At 37.5% G+C, this 22613-nt stretch overlaps 1 protein-coding gene across 1 annotated transcript in view; it reads left to right on the top strand.

Annotated features, from left to right (window-relative positions):
- The window catches only part of LOC132019378 (beta-galactosidase-1-like protein 2), a 72912-nt gene that overhangs the window by 4679 nt on the left and 45620 nt on the right, over nucleotides 1-22613 (top strand). Inside the window, exons 2-5 of the mRNA XM_059402417.1 lie at nucleotides 15003-15071; nucleotides 17657-17752; nucleotides 18982-19090; nucleotides 21935-22027. Of these exons, the coding sequence (XP_059258400.1) occupies nucleotides 15003-15071; nucleotides 17657-17752; nucleotides 18982-19090; nucleotides 21935-22027 (367 nt within the window). The remainder of the gene's footprint in view (nucleotides 1-15002; nucleotides 15072-17656; nucleotides 17753-18981; nucleotides 19091-21934; nucleotides 22028-22613) is intronic.

Raw genomic sequence — 22613 nt, 5'->3', positions numbered from 1 at the left:
GATAATAGATCTTTATGAGATAAATCTTTGGCAAGGGTTTTTCTCCCAGTCTGTGGCTTGTCTTCTTATTGTCTTGACAATGTCTTTTGCATAGCATGTTTTAAATTTTTAACGAGGTTCAACTTAATTATGTCATGCAATGTGCTTTTAGTGTTGTACCTAAAAAGTCATTGCCAAACCCAAGGTTATCTAGATTTTCTTCTATATTATCTTCTAGGAGGTTTATAATTTCATACTTTACATTTAAGTCTATGATCTATTTTTAGTTCATTTTCATGAAGGTTATAAAATCTGTATCTACATCATTTTTTGGTGTGTGCATTTCTTGGTTGTCCTGTTGTTGCAGCACCATTTTTTAAAAAGACTTCTTTTTTCTCTTTACTGTATTGTTTTTGCTCCTTTGTCAAAAATAAGTGGACTGTAATGTTTGGATATATTTCTACACTCACTATTCTGTTTCCTTGATCTACTTGTCTGTTCTTTCATCAGTGCCACACTTTTTTTAAATTTTTTTTATTTGTATAAACATATATTGTATTTTTTTTTAAGATTTTATTTATTTATTTGACAGAGAGAGATCACAGTAGGAGAGAGGAAGGGAAGAGATCACAGAGAGAGAGGAAGGGAAGCAGGCCCCCTGCTGAGCAGAGAGCCTGTTGTGGGACTCGATCCCAGGACCCTGAGATCATGACCTGAGCCGAAGGCAGCAGCTTAACCCACTGAGCCACCCAGGCGCCCCAAACATATATTGTATTTTTATCCCCAGGGGTACAGGTATGTGAATCGCCAGGTTTATACACTTCACAGCACTCAGCATAGCACATACCTTCCCAATGTCCATAACCCCACCCCCCCAAACCCCCTCCCCCCAGCAATCCTCAATTTGTTTTGTGAGATTAAGAGTCACTTATGGTTTGTCGCCCTCCCAATCCCATCTTGTTTCATTCATTCTTCGGCTACCCCTTAACCCCCCATGTTGCATCTCTACTTCCTCATATCAGGGAGATCATATGATAGTTGTCTTTCTCTGATTGACTTATTTCACGAAACATGATACCCTCTAGTTCCATCCACATCATCGCATATGGCAGGATTTCATTTCTTTTGATGGCTGCATAGTATTCCATTGTGTATATATACCACATCTTCTTTATCCATTTATCTGTTGATGGACATCTAGTTCTTTCCATAGTTTGGCTATTGGGGACATTGCTGCTATAAACATTCGGGTGCACGTGCCCCTTCATATCACTACGTTTGTATCTTTAGGGTAAATACCCAGTAGTGCAACTGCTGGGTCATAGGGCAGTTCTATTTTCAATATTTTGAGGAATCTTCAAGCTGTTTTCCAGAGTGGTTGCACCAGCTTGCATTCCCACCAACGGTGTAGGAGGGTTCCCCTTTCTCCACATCCTTGCCAGCATCTGTAATTTCCTGACTTGTTATTTTATCCATTCTGACTGGTGTGAGGTGATACCTCATTGTGGTTTTAATTTGTATTTCCTTGATGCCGAGTGATGTGGAGCACTTTTTCATGTGTCTGTTGGCCATCTGGATGTTTTCTTTGCAGAAATGTCTGTTCATGTCTTCTGTCCATTTCTTGATTGGATTATTTGTTCTTTGGGTGTTGAGTTTGCTAAGTTCTTTATAGATTTTGGACACTAGTCCTTTATTTGATATGTCGTTTGCAAATATCTTCTCCCATTCTGTCAGTTGTCTTTTGGTTTTGTTAACCAAAACCTTTTGCTGTGCAAAAGCTTTTGATCTTGATAAAATCCCAATAGTTCATTTTTGTCCTTGCTTTCTTTGCTTTTGGCGATGTTCCTAGGAAGATATTGCTGCAGCTGAGGTCAAAGAGGTTGCTGCCTGTGTTCTCCTCAAGGATTTAGATGGATTCCTTTCTCACATTGAGGTCCTTTATTCATTTTTAGTCTATTTTCATGTGTGGCGTAAGGAAATAGTCCAATTTCATTTTTCTGCATGTGGCTGTCTAATTTTCCCAACACCATTTATTGAAGAGGCTGTCTGTTTTCCATTGGACATTCTTTCCTGCTTTGTCGAAGATTAGTTGACCATAGAGTTGAGGGTCTATTTCTGGGCTCTCTATTCTGTTCCATTGATCTATGTGTCTGTTTTTGTGCCAGTACCATGCTGTCTTGATGATGACAGCTTTGTAATAGAGCTTGAAGTCCGGAATTGTGATGCCACCAACTTTGGTTTTCTTTTTCAACATTCCTTTGGCTATTTGAGGTCTTTTCTGGTTCCATATAAATTTTAGGGTTATTTGTTCCATTTCCTTGAAAAAAAAAAGGAAGGTATTTTGATAGGAATTGTATTAAATGTGTAGATTGCTTTAGGTAGCATAGACATTTTCACAATATTTGTTCTTCCAATCCAGGAGCATGGAACATTTTTCCATTTCTTTGTGTCTTCCTCAGTTTCTTTCATGAGTACTTTATAGTTTTCTGAGTATAGATTCTTAGCCTCTTTGGCTAGGTTTATTCCTAGGTATCTTATAGTTTTGGGTGCAATTGTAAATGGGATTGACTCCTTAATTTCTCTTTCTTCTGTCTTGTTGTTGGTGTAGCGAAATGCAACTGATTTCTGTGCATTGATTTTATATTCTGACACTTTACTGAATTCCTGTACAAGTTCTAGCAGTTTTGGAGGGAGTCTTTTGGGTTTTCTGCATATAGTATCATATCATCTGCAAAGAGTGATAGTTTGACTTCTTCTTTGCCGATTTGGATGCCTTTCATTTCCTTTTGTTGTCTGATTGCTGAGGCTAGGACTTCTAGTACTATGTTGAATAGCAGTGGTGATAATGGACATGCCTGCCGCATTCCTGACCTTAGCGGAAAAGCTTTCAGTTTTTCTCCATTGAGAATGATATTTGCGGTGGGTTTTTCATAGATGGCTTTGATGATATTGAGGTATGTGCCCTCTATCCCTACACTTTGAAGAGTTTTGATCAGGAAGGGATGCTGTACTTTGTCAAATGCTTTTTCAGCATCTATTGAGAGTATCATATGGTTCTTGTTCTTTCTTTTATTAATGTGTTGTATCACATTGATTGATTTGTGGATGTTGAACCAACCTTGCAGCCCTGGAATAAATCCCACTTGGTTGTGGTTAATAATCCTTTTAATGTACTGTTGAATCCCATTGGCCAGTATTTTGGTGAGAATTTTCACATCTGTGTTCTTCAGGGATATTGGTCTGTAGTTCTCTTTTTTGTTGGGATCCTTGTCTGGTTTTGGGATCAAGGTGATGCTGGCCTCATAAAATGAGTTTGGAAGTTTTCCTTCCATTTCTATTTTTTGGAACAGTTTCAGGAGAATAGAAATTAGTTCTTTAAATGTTTGGTAGAATTCCCCCAGGAAGCCGTCTGGCCCTGAGCTTTTGTTTGTTTGGAAATTTTTGATGACTGTTTCAATCTCCTTACTGGTTATGGGTCTATTCAGGCTTTCTATTTCTTCCTGGTTCAGTTGTGGTAGTTTATATGTCTCTAGGAATGCATCCATTTCTTCCAGATTGTCAAATTTGTTGGCGTAGAGTTGCTCATAGTATGTTCTTATAATTGTTTGTATTTCTTTGGTGTTAGTTGTGATTTCTCCTCTTTCATTCATGACTTTATTTATTTGGGTCCTTTCTCTTTTGTTTTTGATAAGTCTGGCCAGGGGTTTATCAATCTTATTAATTCTTTCAACGAACCAGCTCCTAGTTTCATTGATTCTGTTCTATTGTTTTTTTGGTTTCTATTTCATTGATTTCTGCTCTGATCTTTATGATTTCTCCTCTCCTGCTGGGTTTAGGGTTTCTTTCTTGTTCTTTCTCCAGCTCTTTTAGGTGTAGGGTTAGGTTGTGTTCTTGAGACCTTTCTTGTTTCTTGAGAAAGGCTTGAACCACTATATATTTTCCTCTCAGGACTGCCTTTGCTGTGTCCCACAGATTTTGAACCGTTGTGTTTTCAATATCATTTGTTTCCATGAATTTTTTAAATTCTTCTTTAATTTCCTGGTTGATCCATTCATTCTTTAGAAGGATGCTATTTAGTCTCCATGTATTTGGGTTCTTTCCAAATTTCCTCTTGTGATTGAGTTCTAGCTTCAGACATTGTGGTCTGAAAATATGCAGGCATTGATCCCAATCTTTTGATACCAGCTGAGACCTGATTTAGGACCCAGGATGTGATCTATTCTGGAGAATGTTCTATGTGCACTGGATAAGAATATGTATTCTGTTACTTTGGGATGAAATATTCTGAATATATCTGTGATTTCCATCTGGTCCAATGTGTCATTTAAGGCCTTTTTTTCCTTGTTGATCTTTTGCTTGGATGATGTGTCCATTTCAGTGAGGGGAGTGTTAAAGTCCCCTACTATTATTGTATTATTGTTGATGAGTTTCTTTGATTTTGTTATTAATTGGTTTATATAGTTGGCTGCTCCCACGTTAGGGGCATAGATATTTAAAATTGTTAGATCTTCTTGTTGGACAGATCCTTTGAGTATGATATAATGTCCTTCCTCATCTCTTATTATAGTGTTTGGCTTAAAATCTAATTGATCTAATATAAGGATTGCCACCCCTGCTTTCTTCTGATGTCCATTAGCATGGTAAATTGTTTTTCACCCCCCTCACTTTAAATCTGGAGGTGCTTTGGGTCTGAAATGAGTTTCTTGTAGGCAACATATAGATTTTTTTTTTTTTAATCCATTCTGATACCCTGTGTCTTGATTGGGGCATTTAGCCCATTCACATTCTCGGTAACTATTGAGAGATATGAATTAAGTGCCATTGTATTGCCTGTAAGGTGACTGTTACTGTATAGTGTCTCTGTTCCTTTCTGATCTACTACTTTTAGGCTCTATCTTTGCTTAGAGGACCCCTTTCAATATTTCCTGTAGAGCTGGCTTGGTGTTTGCAAATTCTTTCAGTTTTTGTTTGTCTTGGAAGCTTTTTATCTCTCCTTCGATTTTCAATGATAGCCTAGCTGGATATAGTATTCTTGGCTGCATGTTTTTCTCGTTTAGTGCTCTGAATATATCATGCCAGTTCTTTCTGGCCTGCCAGGTCTCTGTGGATAAGTCTGCTGCCAATCATATATTTTTACCATTGTATGTTACAGACTTCTTTTCCCGGGCTGCTTTCAGGATTTTCTCTTTGTCACTAAGACTTGTAAATTTTACTATTAGGTGATGGGGTGTGGACCTATTCTTCTTGATTTTGAGGGTGTTCTCTGTGCCTCCTGGATTTTGATGCTTGTTCCCTTTGCCATATTGGGGAAATTCTCCCCAATAATTCTTGCCAATATACCTTCTGCTCCCCTCTGTCTTTCTTCTTCTTCTAGAATCCCAATTATTCTAATGTTGTTTCGTCTTATGGTGTCACTTATCTCTCAAATTCTCCCCTTGTGGTCCAGTAGTTGTTTGTCCCTCTTTTGCTCAGCTTCTTTATTCTCTGTCATTTGGTCTTCTATCACTAATTCTTTCTTCTGCCTCATTTATCCTAGCAGTGAGAGCCTCCGTTTTTGATTGCACCTCATTAATAGCTTTTTAAATTTCAACTTGGTTAGATTTTAGTTCTTTTATTTCTGCAGAAAGGGCTTTTCTATCTCGCGAGAGGGTTTCCCTAATATCTTCCATGCCTTTTTCGAGCCCGGCTAGAACCTTGAGAATCGTCAGTCTGAACTCTAGATCTGACATATTATCAATGTCTGTATTGATTAGGTCCCTAGCCTTTGGTGCTGCCTCTTGTTCTTTTTTTTTTTTTTTTGTGGTGAATTTTTCCTCCTTGTCATTTTGTCCAGATAAGAGTATATGTAGGAGCAAGTAAAATACTAAAAAGGGTGGCAAGGACCCAGGAAAATATGCTTTAACCAAATCAGAAGAGACCCGAAATCATGGGCGGGAGAAAGGAGATTAAAAAGAGGTTCAGAAAAAAAAAAAAAGAAACAATTAAAAAAAGAAAACGAATAAATAAAAAATATAAAAAAAAAATATATATATATATATATATATATTAGATAAACTAGTTAAAAATGTTAAAAAAAAAAGAAAAGGGTAAAAGTTTATAAAAGAAATTTAGCAGAAGAAAAAGAAATTGAATAAAAAAACCAACACAAATTAAATTAACTGCAAGAGTAATGAATCATGGGGAGAAAGCCATGAGTTCAGTGCTTTGCTTTCTCCTCTGGAATTCCGCTGCTCTTCTTGGTATTGAACCTGCACTCCTTTGTAGGTGAACTAGGTCCTGGCTGGATTTCTTGTTGATCTTCTGGTGGAGGGCCCTGTTGTAGTGATTCGCAAGTGTCTTTGCCCCAGTCAGAATTGCAGTGCTTTTACCAGGGGCCAAGCTGAGTAATCTGCTCAGGATCGCTTTTGGGAGCCTTGTTCCCTGAACACTTTCCATAGAGTTCTGGAGGACGGGAATGAAAATGGTGGCCTCCTAGTCTCCAGCCCAGAGGAGCCGAGAGCTTGGGGCCCCACTCCTCAGTGCACTCTCAGAGAAAAGCGCCCAATAACTCCCATCTCCCTGGCCTCTGGCCGCACTCCGAGCTCACCCAGGCTGCTACCGGTTCAAGGTAACCCTGAGCTGAGAGCTCACTCCTCGGCTCTGACTCTGTAGCCAGCTTCCCCATTCTAATACCTGTAAGCTCTGTGACACAGACACCCCCAATCCTTCTGTGACCCTGCGGGACCTGGGGCCACGCTGATCCTGTGTGGGCGTCACCCTGGTTTAGCGTCTAGAGTGATGTCCCTCAGCGGAACAGACTTTTAAAAGTTCCGATTTTGTGCTCCATTGCTCCACCTCTTGCTGGGAGCTGGCACCCCCCCTTCCCTCGGTCTATCTTCCCGTCGCTTTGGATTCGCTTCTCCGCCACTCCTTTCAGAAAGTGGTTGATTTTCTGTTTTTAGAATTGCTGTTCTTCTTCTCTTTGATCTCCCATTGGATTTATAGGTGTTTGCAATGTTTAGATAAGCTATCTAGCTGATCTCCTGCTACCTGAGGTGGCCTCAGCCTACTATTTCTCCGCCATCTTGACTCCTCCCCTTCAGTGCCACACTATCTTGATTGCTGTAGCTTTATGGTGAGTTTTGAAGTTGAATAGTGTTATCTGTCCAGTGGTTCATTGCTCTTATGTAGGAAAATGATTAACTTTTGTATATTAACCTTGTTTTCTGAAATCTTGCTATTGATCACTTAGTAGTTCCAAGAGGGTTTTTTTTTTCCCTTTGGTCTTTTGAATTTTTTTTCAGATATTTTATTTATTTATATATTTGTCAGCGAGAGAGTGAGAGAGAGAGCATGTGCCCAAGCAGGGGAGTGGCAGGCAGAGGAAAAAGGAGACTCCTATTGAGCAAGGAGCTGGATGTAGGACTTGATCCAGAACTCTGGGATCATGATCTGAGCCAGAGACAGCTATTCAACTGACTGAGCCACACAGGCATTCCTCTTTTTAGTTTTTTAATAGACAATGCCACTAGTGAACAAAGAAGCTTTCATGTTTGTCTTCCCAATCTGTATGCTTTTTATCTAATTTCTTATTTTATTGCATTAACTAGGCTTTCTGGTACAATGTTGAAAAGACCAGAGATGGGAGAAACTTCCGTTTTGTTCTTTTTTTTTTTAAATTTTATTTATTTATTTGACAGAGAGATAGAGATGCCAAGTAGATGGGGGGGGGGGGGGGGAAGCAGGCTCCACATTGAGCAGAGAGCCAGATGTGGGGCTCGATTCCAGGACCCTGAGACCATGACCTGAGCTGAAGGCAGAGGCTTAACCCACTGAGCCACCCAGGCGCCCAAGCTTCTGGTTTCTTATGATTAAGTTTGTTGTTAGCTATAGGTTTGTTATAGCTATTCTTTATGAAGTTGAGGGAGTTCTCTTTTCCTAGTTTACTGAGAATTTTTTGTCACGAATGGGTGTTGGATTTTCTCAAATACTTTTTGTGCATCTATAGGTAAAATTATGTGAGTATTTTCTTCCTTAGCCTGTTGATGTGATGTATTGTATTAATAATTTTTCAATTTGAGTCTTCAGTTGACTGGATGAGCCCTATCCCATTACAGAGGGCAATCCATGCTACTCAGTCTACCAGTTCAAATGTTAATCTCTTCCAGAAACACTTATATACTGTTTGGCCAAGTGCTGGAGCACCTGATTGCCCAGTCAAGTCAACATGTAGGATTAACCATTACATCAGCTGTCTCTCATTCTAGTTTTTGGGACAGCAGTTTTCCCTGTGACCTGTCTCCTCTGATGGATAAGTGAGTTGTTGCTTTTCAAAGCTTCCAGCTTTTCAGCTTTGTTCTTATTGTGAGGATGGAAGTGACAGCTTTGAAGCTCTTTACCTCTTGGATCAGAAAGCAAAAGTCTTTTTGATGCCTTCTGTAACTTAATGAAAAACTTGCTCACTTTTTCTTGTTTTCCTCATTAAAAGGTTTGGCCGAAATTACCTACTACCTTAATGGTAGTAAATATTCTCAATTCCTTTTTTCCCTGTTCTTCTTCATTTAGTTTTATTTTAAAGTAATATTTGATTAAATCTTAACATTTGGATTATAAGAGTTTAGCTCGATGAATTTTGGTAAAGTGAACATACTTCTGTAACCAACCCCCAAAGCTTTGTAGTACACCAATATCTCAGAAGCTCTACCACTCTCCTTACAGTCATGACCTTCCACCAAAAGATAACTACTACTCATTATTCTTGGCCTGTTTTTGAGTTATTGTACTTTTCTTCTAAGAAAGGGAGCCTGATGCGGGGCTCCATCCCAGGACGCCAGGATCATGACCTGAGCCAAAGGCAGAGGGTTTAACCCACTGAGCCACCCAGGCACCCCTCTTCTATAATTTCTAATTTAATAAAATTTTATACTTTTATTCAAATAAGCAATTTCTATTTTTTAATAAAATTTTCCATCAACTAGAGTTTGAAATTCCTTTGTAAACAATTTTGGCATTATATTCTAAAAGTTATTTTAATATCTTTTGCCATATTCTATTTCTCTTTAATTTCCAATTTATCATGCATTATTTTCATTATTTTCCTGTTTTATAGATCATTTTTTAGCTTTATTGAGGTATAACTGACAAATTAAATTGTAATTGATAATTAATTAGCTAATTAATTAATTTGAATAGCATAGTGTAATTAATGTTCCCCCTTTTGGAGACAATCTGGAGGTTATCTGGTACTTTGGTATAGAAAGGATTTGGTCCCATATCTTACTGGCTTAAGACACTGAAAGGCAAATAAAGTTGGTAGTTCAGACATCCGTGGTCTGGAGTGGAGTAGGAGGTGGATAGGGTAATAATTTAAGATAAATGAGCAGAACTTGGATGTGGGCTCCACTTCTTGTTCACAGAGGTAGTTTGTCCTGGGTAGGTGCTGGGGCAGCTGAAGGCACGTTTTACTCCTCAGGCTGGGTAAATGTTGATGGGTGGTTTCATCTGCTCAGTCTGCCAGCTCATTGCTCCAGAACCACAGCTGGAACTTTCTCTGGGTCCTTTCCACAGAGTTTCTGGTGTGGATGACTCTCTTGTTGATGTGGATGATAAAGTCTCCACAGTGGTGCCAGGGGTGGCCTTAACTGAGTTGGTGCGGACCATGTTGGGGCCTTCCTAGATGATGGCATTGTAGACCATGATCATTATAGGGCCAAGCTCCTGTAGCTGTGGAGGGCCTGGTAGAAGGGTTCCTCTGCAGACTATAGGTCATAGTAGTACTCAGCAAAGATGCTCTCTGGAACCTGCAGCATCTTTTATTTATTTATTTTTTTTAAAGATTTTATTTATTTACTGGAGAGAGAGAGAATGAGCATGAGAGGGGAGAGGGTCAGAAGGAGAAACAGACTCCACACTGAGCAGAGAGCCCGATGTGGGACTCGATCCCAGGACTCCAGGATCATGACCAGGGCAGAAGGCAGTTGCTTAACCAACTGAGCCACCCAGGCGCCCTGGAACCTGCAGCATCTTTATCCCCAGCTTGAAGCCTCTCCTCTCAAAGTCCTGGTCCTTTCCCTGATGAGTTACTTTCACACTCCATGTGGCTTCACTCTGACCAAAGTCCACTCTCAGGTCCAGGAGAACCCTCCTGAACTGAGGTGCACGAGTAGGCTCAGCCTGGGCAGTTGCGTCACACATATGCCCCATAGTGGAATGCTCCTGAAGAGGCCACCTTGCCACTGGCTGAACACTGTGAGTAATATTCTTCTTGATGTCAGAGTCCCCCTTCCCCCAAAGGGAGCAACTGTAATATATTTAAAGTATACCAGGTGATGATTTAATATATGTACACATTGTGAAAAAATTCCAACCTATAATCTACTTAACACATCCGTGATTTACATATTTATCTTTGTTTGTTTGTTCTGGTGAGAACACTTAATTCCTACTTCCTTAACAAATTCAGTTGCACAATATAGTATTATCAATTATAGTTACCATGTTATACATTAGATCCACAGACTTTATTCATCTTATAATTGAAAGTTTATATCCTTGTACCAATCTCTCCCCATTTCCCCTTACCCTCAGGCCCTGGAAGGCACCACCATATTTTGTTTCTATGAGTTAATTTTTTTAAAAAAGATTTTATTTATTTATTTGTTTATTTAATATTTTCTTTTCTTTCTTTTTTTTTGTGGTCTGTGTATTTTAAAATTTAATTTAATTTATTTTTTTTCAGTGTTCCAAAATTCATTGTTTATACACCACACTCAGTCCATGTAATATGTGCTTCCCTTAATACCCACCACCAGGCTCACCCCATTTTATTTATTTATTTGAGAGAGAGAGAGAGATTGAGAGAATGAGTGGAAGGAGGGGCAGAGGGAGAGGCAGACTCCCTGCTGCGTTTAGACCCCCCCCCCCAACAATGTGGGACTCTATCCCAGGACCCTGGGATCATGATCTGAGCCAAAGGCAGATGCTTAACTGAGTGAGCCACCCAGGTGCCCCTTTTGTTTGTTTGTTTGTTTTTGTTTGCTTTTTAAAGGGTTTTTTTTTTTTTAAAGATTCCACATATAAGTGATATCATCTAGTATTTGTCCTTTGCTGTCTTTTCTTTCACTTAGCATAATGCCCTCCAGAGTGATTTAAATTGTCACAAGTGACAGGGCTTTCCTTCCTTTTTTTTTAAGGCTAAAACATATTCCTGTATATGTGCATGTGTTTGTGTTTCACATTTTCTCAATCCATTTATCTGTCATCAGACACTTAGGTTGTTTCTATACCTTGGTTAGTGTGAATAATGCCACTATGAGCATGGGAGTACAGATATTTCTTTGAGGTAATGATTTTATTTCCTTTGGCTGTATACCAATTTGAAATAGGATTGAATCATATGATAGTTCTATTTTTAATTTTTGGAGGAAACTCCATACTGTTTTCCATGGTGGCTGAACCAACTTATACTTCCACCAACAGTGCTTTAAGTATTCCTTTTTTTCCACATCCTTACCAACCTTTGTTATATCTTGTCTTTTTGATGATAGACATCCTAATAGCTGTGAGGTAATATCTCATTGTGGTTTTGATTTGCATTTTTCTGATGATTGGGGATGTTGAATATCCTTTCATGTACATGTCGTACATTTATACATCTTTGGAAAAAATGCTTACTTATACAGTTTCTTTGTCCATTTTTAAATTGGATTATTTGTTTTTTGCTCTTGAGTTGTGTGGGTTTCTTGTATATTTTGGATGTTAACCTCTAATCAGCTTTTGCAAATTTCATTAGATTTGCAGGTTTGTAAATATATTCTTCCATTCCTTAGATTGCCTTTTCATCCTGTTGCTGGTTTCTATAACTGTGTAGACCTTTTAGTTTGAAGTAGTCCATCTTGTTTATTTTTGGTTTTATTGACTAGGCTTTTGGAGTCAAATTCAAAAAATCATTGCCAAGATTGATGTCAGGGAGCTTACCTTTGTTTTTTTCCCAGCACTTCTAAACATTTAGGTCTGTAATCTATTTTGAGTTAGTTTTTGTGTGGTGTGAGATAGAGGGCTAGTTCACTAATTTGCATATGGCTCTCTAGCTTTTCCAACACCATTTAAGAGACTCTTCTTACCTCATTGTATATTATTGACTGTTTTGTCATAAATTAATTGACTATATGGGCATGGGTTTATTTCTGGACTCTCTATACTGTTCCATTGACCTATATGTCTGTTTTTATGCCAATTCTATACTGTTGCAATTACTACAGCTTTATAATATAATTTGACATCAGGAATTGTGATGCCTCCAGCTTTGTTCTTTCTCAAGATTACTTTGGCTATTCAGTGTCTTTTGTAGTTTCATACAAATTTTAGTTTTTTTTTTTTAAATTTCTGTGAAAAAAGCTGTTGTAGCTTTGATAGAGATTTCACTGAATCTGTAGATTCTTTTGGTTGGTATGGGCATTTTAACAATATTAATTCTTCCAATCCTAGAGTATGGAATATCTTTCCATTCTTTTAAAAGATTTTATTTATTTATTTGACAAAGAAAGAGATCACAAGTAAGCAGAGAGACAGGCAGAGAGAGAGAAAGGGAAGCAGGCTCCTTGCTAAGTAGAAAGCCCAATGAGGGGCTCAATCCCAGGACCCTGAGATCGTGACCTGAGTCTAAGGCAGCAGCTTAACCCACAGAGCCACCCAGGTGCCCCTATCTTTCCAGATAATCATGTTGTTTAATTTCTACATATTTGTGAATTTTCCAGTTCTTTTTTTCTCAAAATTGATTTCTATTTTTCAGACCATTATGGCAGAAAAGATACTTGGAATGATTTCATTTTTCTTGAATTTATTAAGACTTGGTTTATGGCCTAATATGTGATCTATCCTAGAGAATGCTCCATGTGCACTTGAGAAGAATGTGTGTTCTCTGCTGCTATTGGATAGAGTGTTCTATATTTGTCAAATAGGCTCATTTGGTCTAATGTGTAGTTCAAGTCCAGTGTTTCCTTATTGGTTTTATGTCTGGATGATCTACTTATTGGTTTTATGTCTGGATGATCTACCTGATGATCTACCTGTTGTTGAATTAAATCATTTTTTAAGGATCCTGAATTCATTTCCAAAGTTTTTATATAAAGTTATATATCTAAATTCTTAAATTCCTAATTTGCTCTCTGTTTTTTTTTGAATATATAAAGCTATCACTATAGAGTCTTAAAACTCATATTTCCATTTTACTCTTCTTACCTTTGTACTATATTGTGTCATAGGCTTTGTTATGAGCTACAGAATTCATGATACATTATTATTTTTCTGCTTTGAACAGCTAGTTATATTTGAAAGGAATTTAAAGTGATAAATATCTTTTTTATTTACCACATATTTATCATTTTTAGTGCTCTTCAAGACCTTTGTATGGATTATAATTTCCATGTTGTATTTCCTTCTGTGGAAGGACTTCCTTTGACATTTCTTGTAGTGGAAGTCTGTTAGTAATGAATTCTTTTAGCTTTTGTTTTCTTGAAAGTTGATTTTTTCATCTTCTATTTTGAGGGATAATTTCACTGAGTATAGGTAGAATTCTAGGTTGACATGGTTTAATTTTGTTTTCAATTTTTAACTTCAGTATCTTAAAATGTTTCTTCATTTTCTCCTGACCTGCACATTATCTGATGACAAATCTGCTTCTTATCACACCTCCCCTTTGTTTGCATTTAAGATTTTCTCTCTTTCTTTGGTTTTTAACAATTTGATTCTAATTTGCTCGGGTGTAGATTTTTTTTCCTAAATTCTGCTTGTGTTTCACTGAAATTCTTGAATCATGTAGGTTTATAGATTTCATTAAATGGTAAAATTGTGGCTCTATTTCAACTACTATTTTTGCCTCCCCCCTTTTTTCCCCGGAGTGCAATTCCATGTATGGTAGACTTCTTGGTGAGAAAGCATAGGTCACAGATCCTGTATTCATTTTTATTTTTAGTTTTCCTTTTTTCTACTTTCCATTTTGGATAGTTTCTTTTGTTCTGACCATTTATTCTGTTGTATGTACTCTGTTATTAGTCTCAGCCAATGTGTTTTTAATCTCTGCTATTAATAGTATCAAGTATTTTTTGTTGCAGATGCTATTTTTTAAAATTTAGAAGTTCCATGTGAGTCTTTTTAGTATCTTCTATTTTTCTCCTTATCATGGTTATGCATTCCATTACTTATTAAAGGTATGGTACATACTTGTTATACCTTTTTAGTATTTTATTTTTCTGCTCCTTTCATCCTATATGTCCTTTCTGGGATTGTTTCTATTGCTTGATTTTTTTTTTTTTCTGCTTTGTGTCACATTTTTCTGATTTTGCATTCCTAGTAATTTTCTTAATGTATCCCAAGTATTGTGAATCTTGTTTTGTTGTTTGCTGGATTTCATTTTATTCATTCAAAAGTTCTATAAACTTTTCAGCTCTTGCTGGTTTCCATTTTATGGTTAATGGGTTTTTCTTTTTTGCTATTATAGATATGGATTTAAATTTTCATATATTTTCATTAGTATTAAAAAAAAGAAATTTGTGGTTCCACCTCAGAGGGTGTTACATATATATTTATCTACCTGAAGTTCAGCATCAAGGAACGCTATTGGTTGCTTGGATCTGCACTGGGGATTTGAAGGATGAAAATTTTTTTTTAAGGTTTTGTTATTTATTTGACAGAGAGAGACACAGTGAGAAAGGGAACACAAACAGGGGGAGTGAAAGAGGAGAAGCAGGCTTCCTGCGGAGCAGGGGTCTCCATGCAGGGCTCAATGTGGGGCTCATCCCAGGACCCTGGGATCATGAACTGAGCAGAAGGCAGATGTTTAATGACTGAGCCACACAGGCTCCCCTGAAGGAGTAAATTTTTAAGCTAATACAAAGTTCACTCACACACAGAGTCTTGGCTATTGAAATCTTCAATTTCCTTCACAGTAGAGATAGGCCAGGTGCTATATTAAAACTGGAGGAATCAATATGGAATAAGGTCAAATAAGGTAAAATATTTTTATATTTCTCTTTTTTCCACTGCAGGCATATTCCCTGGAACCTTCACGAGCCAAGAAAAGGCTGGTTTTATCTTACTGCAAACCTGGATTTCACGTATGTCTTAGTGCTGTGGTTGCTTCTTTCCATGGATTGAAGACAGGGGCTAGACTCTGGGATCAGATGAATAAGTGCACCTTACTTTCTGTTTGGGAAATGATCAGGAAGCTCTGATAATTCTTTTCCCTGGTTTGAAGCCCTCTTGAGCAGTGAATCTGTTATTTGCAATAGAGCGTAGAGCTTAGTGTTTTTGGTGTATTTTATTTACAGTGTGGTTTAGGAAGTCTGCATCTTAAGTGCTGCAGTTTTAATCTATTATGAAGAACCTGCTGTCTCAGTTATAAGAGGATATTTCTGGATGATAGTTTACAAGATTTCTAGTATATAGCACAGAGTATACATGGTCCCCAACTTACAACGTTTTGACTTACAATGTTTTGACTTTATGATGGTATGAAAGTGATATTCATTTAGTAGAAACTGTACTTCAAATTTTGAAGTTTGGTCTTTTTTCAGGCTAACAATATGTTGTACTATACACTTTTATGATACTGAACAGCACCGGCTAACAATAGTTCCCAGTCAGCCTTGCAATCATGAGGGTAGACAGTGATATACTTACAACCAATCTGTACCTATACAACCATTCTGTTTTTTCATTTTGAGCTTAGTAGTCAGTAAATTACAGGAGATATTCAACACTTAAAAAGGCTTTGTGTTAGATGATTTTGCCCAGCTGTAGGCTAATGTAAATGTTCTGAGCACATTGTAGAGTAAGTTAAACTAAGCTATGATATTCAGCAGGTTAGGTGTATTAAATGCATTTTTTTACTTACAATATTTTCAACTGATGATGGGTTTGTTAGGAAGCAACCCAATAGTAGTAAAATACATGTAGCAAATCTTCAGGAAGATCTATAATTGTTTATTCAAAAATATGTATTAGCTATCTGCTAGAGTTTAGACATTGTCTTTGGTGCAGGGATAGACAGATAATACTCTTTGTACTCTTAAGACTAAAGATTCCCTATAGAGAAGGAGACAAATATTATACTAAAACCACACAACCCAATTTATGGGAACAGATCAGGAATGGTAACAGTGAAGTTATAGCTAAAGTAATTAAAATGTTGAGTAGGAGATTGCTAGAGGGGACTGAGTGGAATTTTAGGAAGAAGGTCCAGCAAGGGCAAAGTCAGAGATGTGAGAGAACATTTTTAAGTTACTTAAGGTGATGTTAGCTGCTATAACAAGTAAGCTTCAATGTCTTTAACAATAAAGATTTTTTTCATTTAAGTAAAATCTAAAATAGGTATTCCTGGTAAGCATTATGTCTCTTTTCCAAGAAATAATTGAAAGATTCAGGATCTTTCTATATGTGACTTCACCATCTTCTTCATATAGCTTCCAGGCTGCTATACTGCATCAAGTCAGCAGTGGAAGAGAGAGAAGGAAGAATCTTTTTAGGAAATCAGAACACATTGCTTGTGTTCACATTCTGTTGGCTTGAAGTCAGTCACATAGCAACACCACCTCAATGCATGCGAGGCTGGGATATGCAGTTGAGCTGTATGCCCAGGAAGAAAAGGGAATGGCTTTGGTGATTAACCTTCTGCCATACATTCTATTTTCTGGGAACTGCAGATAATGCTGTCTGGTTCTCCTATTAGTTTAACTAGAGATAATGCCAAAAAATGAAGCTGAATAGATAGTAGTAGATAGTAGAACACAGCTTGCCTTTATATTTACTATGCTTCACCATTTGGAATCTTTTCTGAAGTCATTGGGAGTCATTTGAAGAATTTTAATTTGGAAAGTTTGTATGTACATTTAGAAAGATTGTACCAGCAGTATTTTAAAGAGGCAGTATAATAATATAGTAGTTGATATTTCATTTCTGGAAGCTCTCAGATTGTACTTTTAGTTCTTCCATTTTCTGAGAATATGACCTTTAGGAAGCTCCAACTTATTTAAGCTTTTATTTCAAGCTTTATTTAAGCTTTTTATTTCATTGTAAAATGGAGATGATATTGATACTTATCTCACTGAACTGTGAAATAAAATAATAGTCTTAAAGAAGGCTATAGAGCCAGATGCTGATACAAGGTAAAAATTAATTTTTACCTTGTATCCTATTTTTGTTGTTGATGATGATTATTGATGGGACTGGAGAAGCACTGGAAGAAGGTAAGAAGAAGGAAGGAAAGCAGTCAGAAAACCACTGTCATAACTCAGGTGTGAAATAATTAGTGCTTTAATAAATGTAGTGGTACTAGAAATTAAGAGGAGTTTCATATTTGAAAACATTAAGTTGGAGGAATAAACATGATTTGGTGACTGACTGAAAGTAGGAGACATAGAAGAAGGAGGAACAAGGTTTGTAAGAATCTGCCTTAGCATGGCTTTCTTGCATGGTGGGGGCAGATGCATGGGGAGGAGTAGTCTTCTGGACTTGTTTTCTAGAAACATAAATGAGCCCCTTTGTAAGTGAGTGTAGGGCTCCATGTCTCTCTGGTTCATGCCACCTACAAAGACTTTTGTAGACCAGGCTGGGAGTTCCACCCATTCTAACCTCAGAAGAGAACTCAGTGATTCCAGTCTCAGCCTGAATAATAAATGATCCTTATTGCTTCGCTTCCCAGGACTTTTATATCCATGGCTTCGGAGGCAGAGCTGTGGGTAATTCTGTGTCCAGGTCCTTATATTGGTAGCGACTTAGACCTTGGAGGCTTACCCAGGTAAGTTCCTCTCTGAGGCCCCTGACCATGACTCCATATGGGCCCCTAGTACATACAAATGCAAGTTAGAGCAAAGGGTTTTGCTGGTTTTCTGTGTACATTTTTAACCTATACTATTTTCCCATTTAATGACATAGAAAATAAACTTCGATTTATTGGGATTTTGTAGTATTTTTTTTCTATAAACTTCCATCACAATTCTGCAGTGTAAATAAGATAGAGCATTTTTTTTATTTTAGTAAAAACTAGTGGCTGCCACATAAGCAATACCTTTGTAAGTTCTAGTTTTTGTGATGGAGGTACAAGTAGTAAGAAATTGGGTCAATTATCTCTTTTTAAAAAGGGGTATTCCCTCTTGGTAACTTCCAATCATTTTTTATTGTAGTAAAATACACATAACATAAAAACTTACCATTTGAAAGTGTACAGTTTTGTGACAATTAACTACATCAAAAATGTTGAACAACCATCACCACTGTCTAGTGCCAGATTTCTTTGTCACCTGAAAAGGAAGCCCTATGTCCAGTCAACTCCCATTATTCCTTCCCCCAGCCCCTGGCAACCACCAGTTTGCTTTCAGACCCTGTCAGTTTGCCTATTCTGTATATTTCATATAAATTGAATTAGAGAATATGTGACCTTTTGTAACTGGCTTCTTTGCTTAGCATAATGTTCTCAAGGTTCCTCTGTGTTGTAGCAGGTACAGTTCTTCATTCCCATTTTATGGCTAAATAATATTCCATCAAAGAGCATTTTTTAAAAACTTTGAAACAACTTTACAAAAGTCTCACTCCAGACTAGGGGTTTGTAAAACTTTTCTGTAAAAGGCCAGATAATAAATACTTTCTGTTTTGAGAGCCACATACATAGTCTGTTATGACTACTCAATCCTGTTCCTGTAGCATGAACACAGCTGTGACAACATGTAAACAAATGGATCTGGCTGTGTTCCAATAAAACTTTATTTTGGAAATAGACATTGGCTCTGATTTGGCCTATGGGCTGCAGTTTGATTTCGGGGCTCTGGATCATTTCATCAGTACACAACTCTGATGTGGTTAAGGTGCTGAGCTATTTGCAGCTAGAATGCAGATTGCTTTTTTAAAGATGGATTAAGATCTGGCAATACACTGTTCTAGTGTGGCTGTCCTTGTTTTCCAGCCTCATGCTTGAGCATTTCTTATTCCTGTTTCCCACCACAAGAGTAATTCTTACCTTTTCAATCCTAGCTGGTTACTCCGGGATCCAAAAATGAAGCTGCGAACAACTTACAGAGGCTTCACTAAAGCAGTGAATCACTATTTTGATAAGATAATTCCCATGGTAGTACAACTCCAGGTAAATCCAAATTCACCATTCTTATGACCAAGAGAAGTAATTGCTTCAGCTGATTTCCTGGATAAAGTTAGCCTATTTTCTATCACACAGAAGAGGAAGTGCATATATAGCAGTTCGTTCCAATTCCTTATTTAAGAAATACCAGGTTTTTATTATCTTGCTTTTCTGCCTGTTTCCTATCTGCTGCCAACTGGAAGCCTTTTCTCTGGCAGTGGACTTGAAACTGGACTCTGTATATTTTTGTTTTCTCTTTCCCATTGTATCTTTGCCCTCAGTCACCATAAATGGGAAATTAGTGGTAGTCCTCAAATAGCCTAAATATGGCTTCTAAAGGTAACGACTTGTCAGTCCTTCACACATAATAGATTAGATGGGTGACCTTAAGTCAGCGATTTTGTAAAAGTTGAAATTTATTTGTTTTTTAACATCCCTCCACCACAATAAAGCCATGATGCCAAACATAATCATTGTTTAGTGATACTATATTTCTAAAATGGCTGGAAAACAAACCAAAACAAAACAAAAAGGACTATAAACCAGATAGAAAATGAACAAAGGGAGAGAACAAAAATTTAACATCTATTAGGCATCAAGATTTCTGTGAGGCAATCAACAATTACCTAGCATATTTCACTGCCACAGTAATCATTTGAAGGAGATGTTATCATAGATTAAATGGAGGAAATGACAAACTTGTATGTGGGTAGGAGAGGGCTTCACAGAATGTGAATCTGAATTTACTATGGAGAGTTGGTTCTTAACACTGTGAGTATCTCAGTTGATCAGACTCAAGAAAGCTATTAAAACTACTAAGTGACTAAAGAGAATCTGTGTGCCATTTGGGGAATGTGGAGATAATCCTTCAAAAAGATTAGAGCTATGCTATCCAGTACAGTAAAATCCAGTACAGTAAAATCCAGTACAGTAAAATCAAATAAAATTTAAAAATAATTTCCTCTTTTATACTAGACACATTTTTAGTGCTCAGTAGGCATGTGTGGATACCTACCATATTGGGCAATGCAAACACAGAAATATTCATTATCAGAAAGTTCTGCAGGACAGCATTGTACTAGCCCACCCCAAATCAGACTTCTCAGTCTTGCAACTCCTGGAAAACTAAATTAATAATCAGAACTTTGCTTAGTTAACACAAAATCAGGGTCTGAGGCAGTTTGGAGGCCTTAAAAGCATTTTATAATGGTGTTATAAATCAACACTTGCAATGAGTAGCTGCCTTTTAGAACTTCTAGTTGTATTGATCTGGTTCTGGATCTGTCAATTTCTGGATCTTCCCTCTTTATCTATTCTATAACCTGCTATATTCATAATTGGATAGATGGGAAAGGGGAAGAGAGAAGCAGGTTTTGAAAAAGTTTTTCAGTGTTTGTTAGCAGAAGATGACATTTACATTTTTCAATGTTTGTCAGCAGAGGATGACATTTAAAGGTTTGAGAAACACTCTTGTGGGCCTTTTGTCCTCTTTTTTCCCTATCAGGATATAATGCAGTCATTCCTTGCTTGCTAAAGATTCTTCCATTTCAACTCTTTCCACCCAGTTGATCCTCAACCATGATGAACACAGGTTTTGATGTGCAAACACTTCAATGACACTTACACATGGTGCTGGGTGTTGTCCAGATTCTTACTTGCATGGTTGGTGTGGAGTTTAATCCTTAGAAATCAACACTATTTCTATTTTTGTATGCTGGGAGGAGTATCTCATGCTTCCCCATGTATCTCCAAGGGTAGGTTGAGGAGTTGCTGAAGTGGGCATGATAAACCTCAACTAAGGTGTGACAGGTGCAAGATATGAAGAGAAAATATATTGGCTAGACTGGTGAGAACTATAAAGATAGGGGATGACTGAATATGTTACCATCAACAGACAGGAATGAGTAGGGATGGGAAATGTGAAGATATTTGCAAGAGGGCATAATTACAAGAACAGAAGGGATGTGACTTAGCACAAAGTTGGGATTAATAAAGAACCATGAGAAACATCAACATTTAAGAGGTGGGTAGGGCAAGAGGAGCTCACAAAAGAAAACTGAAGTGTAGTGACCAGGCCAGAGGCAGGCCAGAAACTAGGAAAGAGCAATAGGAGACCACAGATGAGAGGTTTCAAGAAGGAGAAGGTAGCCAAGGATGCCAAATGTTGCCTAGAGAGATAGTAAATTTGAATTTAAATTTATTGCTTGAACTTAGCAAAGATAAGGTATTGTTAATAACATAGGTGGAATGGAAAGAATGGGAATGAGTAAAAGAGTAAATGAGTAAATGAGAGAAAAAGAAGTCAAGTGTTAGTTCAGGAATATTTCAGAGTTTGTCCATGAAGATGAAGAGGGCAAGATAGTGGGCACTGGAGGGGGAAGTGGTCCAGGCAAGTTATTTTTAACATTGGACTTTGTGTCAATTTAAATGATAATGGGGAAGGTTTAGTAAAGAGGGAGATGATGATATAGAAGACAGAAGGGTAGTCCAAAAAGAGTGAAGTTCCTGAGAAGTAAGGAGGATGAGAGACATTTGACTCATTTAACTGGTGCTAAGATAGAAAGGATGGAAGTGGAGGTGTGAAGCGTCATGCTTAATGCATTGAATTAAGAGGGAAAAGGGTGGGAGTCCATTAATAGGGAGTACTAGAAAAGGTAGGATTCTAGGAGCAGTTGACTGCTGACTGTGGAGTGAGAGAAATTGCCTGAATTATAGTGTAACTTGCAGTTGAGTTTAGGAACGTGTTATTTTTATGGCACTCTAAGTATGTGTGTGCAACAGCAAAATTGAGAAAATCTAGCCTTTCCCACAGTAACTTTACTCTCAAACTCTCATCTCCTTGACCCTCAGTATGGAAATGGAGGCCCCATCATTGCTGTGCAGGTTGAGAATGAATATGGTTCATATCATCGGGATAATCGTTACATGTCTTATATTAAAAAGGTAAGTGCTCCTTTCAATTTCCTCCATGTTCACATATTTTTTCCCTCATTTTGTTAGTTTGTGGAGCAAACTAACTATCCTGAGTAGCTATAGCTTGCATGATACCATGGAATATATAGATGAATAAGGTCCAGTTTAATTTTTTTCATGCATTTATGTCCTAAGACGAGAAAAGAAACTACCTATATAACTCTCAAGTTAAGACAGACTGATGTTAAAATATTTTTCTTTTCTGTGAACATCATAGCTCTCTTTTGGTTGGTGTTTGTATAATACATACTTTTCTATCCTCTTACTTTCAATTATTCTGGATTCATATGCTTTTTTAAAAATTTTTTATTTTTTATAAACATATATTTTTATCTCCAGGGGTACAGGTCTGTGAATCGCCAGGTTTACACACTTCCCAGCACTCACCAAAACATATACCCTCCCCAATGTCCATAACCCCACCCCCCTTCTCCCAACCCCCCTCCCCCCAGCAACCCTCAGTTTGTTTTGTGAGATTAAGAGTCACTTATGGTTTGTCTCCCTCCCAATCCCATCTTGTTTCATTGATTCTTCTCCTACCCACTTAAGCCCCCAA

The sequence above is a fragment of the Mustela nigripes genome, chromosome 1 (assembly GCF_022355385.1).
Source record: "Mustela nigripes isolate SB6536 chromosome 1, MUSNIG.SB6536, whole genome shotgun sequence".
Lineage (NCBI taxonomy): Eukaryota > Metazoa > Chordata > Mammalia > Carnivora > Mustelidae > Mustela > Mustela nigripes.
This window is presented reverse-complemented; position numbering and strand designations above follow the sequence as displayed.